Consider the following 10112-nt stretch of genomic DNA (forward strand, 5'->3'; position numbering starts at 1 on the left):
ACAAAGATTACATGCCAAACATTAAAATTAAACTTGATAACTAAAGTGGAATTGCAGTTACAGACAAAAATAATTTTATTTACTTCAGAAAAAAACACAATACCTCAATTTACAAAGTAACCTTCTCTTAGGATATCAAAAGTGATTCTCCCACAACAAGCCACATTTTCATAAAGTATGAAAGTGTAAGTTTTGCGAAGTATTGTTTTAAAGCATGTTTTCTGAAATGCTTTCTGGTCATAAAAGAATTAGTGATTTACTAAATTTTCTCACTAAGTTTTACTGAAAATTGAGACAGTGGCTAGAAGATGATATTGTACTATATTTTATTGTAATACCTGATGTGTACTGAACTTTGGGGCAAAGATCACTAGTTTATAATCTAATATTATTTTCAAGTTTTATTAGCATTTTCTATATGTAAAACATATAAAAATGGGATTTCTTAAAGGGTGACTATTCAATTTTGTTCTAGATTTTAAGAAAACTCTTCGATAGAATAGACCTGGAAACCACAGCTGACCCTATGAGTTTTTTAGATCTGCCATTTAAAAAAACAAACAACAACAACAACAAACCCACAAACTGAGTGGTTTATCAACAGAAATTTAGCATCTCACATTTCTGTAGGCTACAAGTCTAACATTAAGGTATCCCCATGAACATGTTTCCTCTGAAGGGTCTAAGAAAGGGCTGAAGACTCTCTGACTCTGACTTAGACCACTCACCTAGCTTCTGATAGTTCTTGGCTTGTGGTAGCACAATTTCAATCTTTTCAGGGTGTTTTCCTTATGTATGCATGTTTATGCCTAAACTGCCCTTTTAAGGACACCAGGCATAATTAATCAGGGGCCCAATATATTCCAGAATAACTCCATCTTAACTAAAGCATTTGCAATGATCTTATTTCCAAATAAGTCTCATTCTGAGGTAATAAGGGTTAAGATTTCAACATAAAAATTCTGGGGGAACACAAATTCATGACAGTTTATTCTCTGCTGTGCTCCAAATTCATGTCTTTCTCACATGCAAAATACATTCATCCCATCCCAATATCCCCCAAAGTCTTAATTATTCCAGCATCTGAAGTTCAAAACCTTAGCTACTTATAATCAACTGAGTCTCAAATCTCATAATCTACATCATCCAAATTAGCTATAGGGAAAATTCTATTCCTTTTTGTCAACCTGTGAAACCAAAGAGCAGGTTCTATGCTTCCAAAATACAATGGCAAAACACACTGTAAAGACATTCCCATCTCAAAAGGAGACACTTGAAAGGAAAAAAGGGAGTCACAAGATTCACACAAGTCTGAAATCCAGAAGGGCAAATTTCATTATTTTAAGGCTTGATAACAAACAACTCTTGTGGCTCTATATTTCCTTGAGGGTTCATCAGGGTGGTGGCCTGCCCTCAGTCATTCTTCCTTTTTCTTTCTATAGAATTTTTGAAGTTGCACTCTTTCATATTTCATCTCTTCTGTGTCCCTTTAGTTATATCTGGCAGCATTTCTGCTGAGCTGGTTGAATCTGTGAATCACACATTTAATCTCTACAGAAAAAAAGGTATCCAAACACATCTATAGTATGTGTAGGTCACACTTTTCTCATTTTTAAATAATTTGTACAAGTCAATAATTTTCCAAATATTCAAGTTGTTACCTTTTTTGTGTAACAATTCTTTAATCTCTCTCTCTGCTCACATTTTACTACATTGAGCAAGGATAAAAATAGGCAGAAATTTCCTCTGCTAAATATCTAATTCAACCACTTACAAGTTATATTTTTTACACAACAAGAAATAATGCAAGTAGGTTGTTGACTACTTTATAACAAGGACTGTCTTTCCCCGTTTCCAATAATTGTTCCTCATTTCCATCTGAGATCTCACCAGAAACCCCTAATAATAGTCAGTTACAGCAGCATACTACTTCCTAGTACCAAAATCTGTTTTAGTAAAGGTTCTCCAAAGAAATAGAACCCTTAGGATAGATAGATACGTATAGTCTTGCCCACCCCCCACCCCAGGGGAAAAAACAACAACCCAAGAGGAGACATATGGTAGAGCAGGGAGTGTGTGGGGGGGAATAAAGGAAAGAGATATTTAAGGAACTGGCTTATATGATTGTGGAGATAGGCAAATTCGAAATTTGTGAGGCAGGCTGGCAGGTTAAAACTTGAGTAAGAAATGATGTTACAGTACTGAATCTAAAATCTGCAGTGCAGGCAGGGAAGGCTGGGAATCCAGTCAGGGTTTCTATGTTGCAGTTTTGGAGGTCAAATACATTTTTCCTCAGGAAACCCCAGTCTTTGCTCATAAAGCCTTCTAATAATTGGATGAGACCCACCTACATTATGGAGGGCAATCTGCTTTAATCAAAGTCTACTGATTAAATGCTAATCAAACTAAAAAGTATTCTTACAGTTATTAAATTTAAACTAGTGATTGATCATACAATAAGATACCATAGCCTGGCCATGCTGACACTTAACATTAGCTATCACACTGAACTTACCGACTTTCCTGCCATCAATAAAGATATGTCTCATAACCATAAAAATTCATAATTTCATCAATATTGCTATAATTTGGATCCTGAATGCTCCCTAAAGGTCCAAATGTTAAAGTGTTGAACTAAAGAAAAGTTCCTTTTATATATTTATTTATTTTGGTACCAGGGATTGAACCCAGAAACACTTTACCACTGAATCAGATTCCTAGCCCTTTCTTAAATTTTTTATTTTAAGTCAGGGTCTCACTAAGTTGCTGAGGCTGGCTTTGAACTTGTGATCCTCCTATCTCAGCCTCCCAAGTTGCTGGGATTACAGATGCATGCTACCACACCCAGCAAAAGTTCCTTTTATTGGGCTGTAAAAGAATTATTTGATAACTGCAGAAATACAAGGGACAAATTGGATCATATCAAGTGCCCACCTATCTCTAATTCTTCGTATAATGCAAATATGAAAAAAGCTTACTTTATTCCCTTTATTATATGTAAGTAGTCAAGTGGGGATTTCCCTGTTCCACAAGGTGAAACTCTCTTGGACTATACTAATTATCCGTGTATTAACTCTCAGCCCTTAATCCACCCTTCTTTCCTCTGCCTTTCCAATCTTGCCTCTCTTTCCTGTCTCCACTCTTACAATTCACTTCCTTACCTTTAAAGCCTGAGTCAGCCACATTCAGATTCTAATGTGGCTCACTCTTTACCTAAAAAATACTTTTCATAGTAAATCAAAATCCTTCTCTCCCTAAGAGAATTTATAGTGAATTGCTAAGGCACAGACCTTGTTATATTTATATCTTCAGTTGGTGTAAGCAATATTATACAAAGTATGTACCATGAATTTAACTACAACATGAAAATACAGTATTTATTAGTGCAGTTGGTTTTTGCCATATGTTGGGACTATTCTCCAAATTTAAAAATAAATCAGTCAGAGGTTTACCAGTTGAAGCATCTCAATAATTGGAATAAAAATGCAACTGATTTTATTAATGCTCTAAAACTGATATTTAGTATTTTTAATGATAGTCAAGGACAAGGCTTGCTATATAAAGATACATGTAAATGTTAATAATATTAATTAAAAATTCAGCCTCACCTGGAGTTAATATGTGAAATATGCCCATCTTTTTTTTTTTTTTTTTTGGTACTGGGAATTGAACTTAGGGGCACTTGACCACTGAGCCATATCCCCAGCTATTTTGTATTTTATTTAGAGACAGGGTGTCACTGAGTTTCTTAGGACCTTGCTTTTGCTGAGGCTGGCTTTGAACTCAGGATCCTCTTGCCTCAGCCTCCTGAGCCACTGGGATTACAGGCTTGCGCCATGGCACCCAGGGAAATAGACCCATCTTTAAACTTTTGAGACAACAGTAATAACTACTATTAAAATTAAGATTTCATTAACTCATTTACTCATTTAGTAAATATTTACTATACCTTCTATGTAGCAAATACATAGTAGTCCTTTGGAATACAGCAGAAAAGGGCATGGTCTCTCTCTCTTTTGTTTTTTTACTGGGCATGGTGTGTCTAGTTCCAAGTGTGTAACTGAGTATATTTAAGACAGTTAATAGCTTAGCTGATTTTAAATGATCTTATATACTGATTGTTTAGTAGTTCCATAAATGCCAAACAAACTGAAGATAGACAAGGTCATTTTGTTAAATAATAAGTCCAGTTCATTTATTTTACTAAACATTTATTATGTGCCATTATGTGACGGCAACTGTTCCAGACACCAAAATACTGGCATGAAAAAGAGATGAGAGTTCATTCTGGGGAAGACAAAATAGAAGAGTAGCTAAAATAATTCCGAAGAATAGTAAGGGGGAGGGAAGGGAGGAAGGAAGGAAAGAAGGAACTAACGAACCAACCAACCAACCAATGAGCCCAACTAAATAACAACAAAAAATGTTAAGGAGTTATACATACAAGTGTAAATAAACCTATCAAAGGGAATTGAATACAAATGAATTTATATAATAAGGAATTTGGACTTATTAAGAACATGGAATACAGCATTATACACTAAGATATGCAAAATATTTTTACCTTTTTAATAGCAGTCAACCAATTTTCTGTAGAAAGGCAAATAAACAAAAACCTCTCATGAAATCATGAAGTTACAGTATTCAATAGTACATATAAACTAATGCCCAAAATGAAAGAATTTGGGGAATAAATGAAATTAACAAGTGAATAAGAACAAATAAAATATTATCACTGCTGTCAACTATAAACTACATCAACTGTGAACTATATTATACTTTACTTTGGCCTTATTTTCTTCTTTTCTCCCCCATCCCCCCAGTTTTGGGCCCTATTATTACAATGATTTATATGTAACACAAATGGTTCAGAAAAACTGTATTTTTACTCTGACCTTAAATGCTGTTGAAGGTTTATTTAATGACAAGGAGCTTTGTTTGTTTTCCTTAGTTTTGGTTTACCAATGTATTTTTTCTAGCTTGCAACAACAAAATACAATGATAGCCATAACAACTTTGTTGTAACTTTCTATTGTAATCCTTCCCCTACTGAAATAATTTTTTTATCTTTTTAATATAACATAGTTTGTCAAGAATGATGCTATCTTTTCATAGCAGAATGGATTAAATGATACTTTCTTTGTCTCATCCCTTCTGCCATTTTTATTAGATTTTACTAAGCATGAATCACATATGACAATATTGTAATAACAGTATATTAAAATCTTAAAATAATTTTCAAACATTATTACATGTTTTAGAGGTGGTTTACACAGAGTAATTGAAATGCTGATGAGCTCTAAAGTAAGTTCCAATAAGGATTTTTTTTATAGGAGGCAGTTTATTGCCCACTATATTTTTCTGAAACAATACATTTTGTATAAGACTTCTGTAACTCAGACTTCTTATAAATTTATCTTTTTGAATTCATCTACTCATCTTCCATCAACTTTCCTGTATTATTCCAATAGCTCTGTAACTCCAGTTCTTAATTCATTCCTTTTCCTAAAGTCTTGATACTGTTTCCAAAGGTCAAAAACAAATTTGTAATACATGTACTTCTCTCTCTTTTTTTTTTGAGTGGGGGGTTACTGGGTATTGCATTCAGGGGAACTCGACCACTGAGCCACATCCCCAACCCTATTTTGTATTTTATTTAGAGACAAGGTCTCACTGAGTTGCTTAGTTCATTGCTTTTGGTGAGGTTGGCTTTGAACTCAGGATCCTCCTGCCTCAGTCTCCCAAGCCGCTGGGATCAAAGGTGTACACCACTTCTTCATGCATTAAATAACATGGTATGGTGGCAGTTTTAAAATAATTTAGAAGTGATACTTTGAGATATCTGACACTTCTATTGATGACAAAGTTGGTCACTATAATACTATGGTAGTTTGTTGCCTACATTCATTATTAAAGAAAACTTTAAATTATAGGTGAATGAAAAACAAAAATGCAATTTTTTTTAAAGCTCCTAGATCCCTTCCATTCTATGCCTGGATCTGAGGTGGAGATGGTAGTGGTGGGGCTCCATCAGGCTTTAAAACTACTGAAATAGTTCCCTACTGTTCTAAAGGTAAAAAATAACTGGGAATCGTCACATGGCGATTCCCAGTTATTACTCATATCCATCTTTTGCAGCTCACTTCCTGCTGAGTTAGGTTTTCTTTCAGACCTCTGGAAAGCTATCCCCTGTGCTAGCAACACTCTTTCTCTTTTCTTCCTGGCAAATTCCCAATCATCCTTCAGGTAACCATTTACATATCATTCCTTCAGGAAACCAAGACTTTTAGGTGCTTTCCTAGTACATACCCACAGCATCCAGCACTTATACATACCACAGCATTTATGACACTGTATTAAAACCACCCTCTCCCAAAGAACTAAACAGACAATTCTCAAAAGAAGAAATAAAAATGGCCAACAAATATATGAAAAAAAAATGTTCAACATCTCTAGCAATTAGAGAAATGAAAATTAAAACTATACTAAGATTTCATCTCACTCCAGCCAGAATAGTATTTATCAATACAAGTAATAATAAATGTTGGTGAGGATGTGGGGAAAGGGTACATTCAGACATGGTTGATGGGACTGCAAACTGGTGCAAATACTTTGGAAAGCAGTATGGATATTCCTCAAAAAATTAGGAATGGAATCACCATTTGACCTAGTTATTCCACTCCTCAATATATATCCAAAGAAGTTAAAGTCAGCATACTATAGTTATACAGCCATATCAATGTTTATAGTACCATAATTTACAATAGCTAAGCTATGGAACAAACCTAAGTGCCCTTCAACAGATGAATGGATAAAGAAAATGTGATATGTGTTGCCATTTACTGGCAAATGTTATAAAGTAATTTCTCTTATGGCTGAGTAATACTCCATTATGTGTGTGTATATATGTGGAAACTAACATTATCAGAGACACATGTGGGGGAGGGCGAAGAAAAAGTAGAGTGGAGTAGGCAAGGGAATGAAAGGATAGGAAAAGGAAAGACAGTGGAATGAATCAGACATAATTTTCCTATGCACATGTATGAATACACCACAGTGAATTTCACCATTGTGTACATCCACAAGCCTGGGGTCATAATTAGAATAAAATATATTCCATCCTGTATAATTATATTAAAATGGATTATACTATCATGTATAACACGAACCAATTAAAATAAATAAATAAAATTGTCCTCTCCCATTAACTGAAAACACATAAGCTGTCTAATTCCTACTTCTTTCATATAGCCTGGCACATAGTAGGATTTCAATAATTGTGGAAAGAAGAAAGGAAGGAAATTCCAACTTATTTACTTTTTCTGACCTGGAATTATACCCTTAATTTCTGTTTGACCTTCACAAGTGCAAGCTGCTGGTTGCATGGGAATCAAAAAAGTGTAGTACTCTATTTCTATATATTCACAATTTATACTGGAAAAATTATTTAGTATGATGATTGAAAGTTAAGAACATTATCACTATTATTACAGATCCCTATATGATAATAAAATAACAATCAATAATAATACTGATAAATAAAATTGTATCAAGAAATGAAAGATTATTAATCAAAACCAAAAATATCTATCTCAACTATGCACATATGCTCCCAAAGTTGTGGTGGTGAAGGATTAATTAAGAGGACTCTCCCTTAGGGATATCTATCAAAATCAGTGAGGTAGATAGAGTTTTCGTTATAGATATACTGAATATCCCATTATTCAGTCACTGTTGTTGAGAGGAAATGTCTACTGTGGCAATCAAAGGATGAGAGCCATTGTTTTAAACTGATCCAATAAGCACATTAAGTAAATGTTCTTGGGGCTGGGTTGTGGCTCAGTGGTAGAGTGCTTGTCTGGCATGTGTGAGGCATTGGGTTTGATTCTTAGCACCACACATAAATAAAAAAATAAACAGAATAAAAGGTCCCCAACAACTAAAAAAATATTTTTTTTAAAAAAAGGCAAAAATGTTCTGCCACAAGACTTTACAAGACAATTGATAAAAGTGGTTTCTGTATCACTTTAGCTAAGCTGAAAGACACAAAGGTGCAGGGGTGAGAGAAAGAGAAAGAATACAAAGTACTATGGATGATGGCATGAACTTTTAGGGTCAAGTCAGGAATTTAAAACAAAAATAGGCTAGAAGTGTGTCAGAAAACAATACAAGATAAATGGAGTGAAATCAGTGTACAAATGCTAAAAGGGGGAGGAGAATTCAACTCATCTTCTGGGGACAGTCTGAATCACTTTGGTTGGAAGGTATCTAAGTAGTAATAGGTCAGAATATGACTCTAGGGGTTCTAAGCAATCAAGTTTAGAAATGTTGAAGGCTGGGGATGTAGCTCAGAGGGAGACACTTGCCTACCAGGCATGAGGCCCTGGGTTCAATGTTCAGCACTAGAAAAAAATGCAGATTTTATTCTAGGCAAAAAGGGGGAATAATGGTTTGAAGAAGGATACATTGTAGGATTAAACTGTGGGGAAGATTAATCCAAGGGTTCTAAATAGGGTGAATTAAGAGATTGAGAAGGGAAGCAGAGAACCCAAGGATGAATCATAAACAGAACTGCTTGACACAAGATTAGCTGACAAGAAGTCTATGATAAACTACAAGACGGATTCTTCAACCTTCAATGTGCTGCTGAGGGTAGAACTCAGGGCCTCACAAATGCTAGGCAAGTGAGCCACAACCCTAGCCCTGCTATTTGGTATCTTAAATATATTATCAGCCAATAATTAATTCTAGTTTACAAGTTCTGCTTTCCTCTTTTTGTTATATTTGTTCCTTAAGATTTTCATTAGAAAGGCACAATGTAAACATAACAAAAATAAAACAGTACTTTTAATTTCCAAAAATTTCACATATATACACTTACACTTTATATGGTATCAGCAAAATAGTAGTGTTTCAAATGTTTTACACAGCAATATCATTTACCTTCAAGTAGGGAACTTGATCTTTACCTTTAACAGATGGAGGTCTTTTCTGCTTAACATTCACGGTCCACTAAAACATTAAGTTTTATAAAAATATAATAGGATTTCTTAAGAGTTGATAATGAAACCTGGAAATTGTTAACCAGCTAATCTTTAGGGTTAATATTTGAAAAAAGTCATCTACTAAGACAACTTCATGCTTTACAAAAGAGCGACCCTAAAATTTTTAGTTATAAAGTTATAAGCTATGTTCGGGTGGGGTATATGACAAACACACCACCTGCAAATTCGAATGTCATTTCACTGACCAGGGAGGGAGTGAAGGGCGCGACGCACCCAGAAATCCTGCTATAAGAACCTTGGACTTAAGACACGCCCACACTTCTATTCACCAAATTCATGGGTTTGAAGGTGATGGATTTGAAGTCGGTTGTCTTCACCTTCCCTGGAATCCTCCCCAGCATGGCTGTGTATAGCTTGCCACCGGCCTCGAATGTTCTCTAGGGCCATGGCCAGAAAGGAGCAAGTCCCACCTATCGAGGGACCCCGCGGGGATGTCAGAGGGAAGAGCCTAGGTAGCCTAGCTGAAAAGGCCCGTCGCATACCTGTGCTAAGGCGGGGAGGCTGCTGTCTCGTGCCGCGACATTCAGGCGGCCGTGATGCCAGGCCGCTCCTGCCCCTGCCAGGGTCACGCCGGCCACCGCTGCTGCCAAGGGGCCAGGGCTTGGCACGGCTCGGCGGCTGGCAGCGAGTCCCCGCCGCAATCTTCCGCCCCAGGCCGCTAGCCGAGCGCTTTTCCCCGCAGCCGCCGCCATCTTTGCGGAAGCACTAGAGCGCTGCGCACCGTACCACCCCCCCACCTCTGATGACCTGCGAACTCTCGCGTTGCTTAGCTATCGCGAGATGTAGGCGGCCTCAGCCTCGTCTCTGGGTTCTGACCCTTGGGTGCACCTAGGGAAGCAACGCTGGGAGCAGCGAGAGGCAGTCCTGGGTACAGGGGCCGCATTCTTTGGCTCAAAATGTCAAAACAGTTCTGACAGGCTTTCCTAATCCAAGCAAAACAAGGTAATACCATCATTGTGTAGATTAGATAATCTGGCTAAGAGAAAATGAATCAAGGACTAAGGGTTGATAATTACAGTGAAGGAACTTCCATTAAGTAGTCATTCT

General features: G+C 36.4%; 1 protein-coding gene across 3 annotated transcripts in view; it reads right to left on the minus strand.

The window, feature by feature from the left end:
* Positions 1-9775, minus strand: part of Micu2 (mitochondrial calcium uptake 2) — a 106261-nt gene extending 96486 nt beyond the window's left edge. For all 3 annotated transcript variants that reach the window (XM_076872489.2, XM_076872488.2, XM_076872487.2), the window contains exon 1: positions 9548-9775. In XM_076872489.2, coding sequence (XP_076728604.1) covers positions 9548-9757 — 210 coding nt within the window. In that variant the 5' untranslated portion in view covers positions 9758-9775. The remainder of the gene's footprint in view (positions 1-9547) is intronic.
* Between the last annotated feature and the right edge of the window lie 337 nt (positions 9776-10112).

Source organism: Callospermophilus lateralis, chromosome 12 (assembly GCF_048772815.1).
Source record: "Callospermophilus lateralis isolate mCalLat2 chromosome 12, mCalLat2.hap1, whole genome shotgun sequence".
Classification (NCBI taxonomy): Eukaryota; Metazoa; Chordata; class Mammalia; order Rodentia; family Sciuridae; genus Callospermophilus; species Callospermophilus lateralis.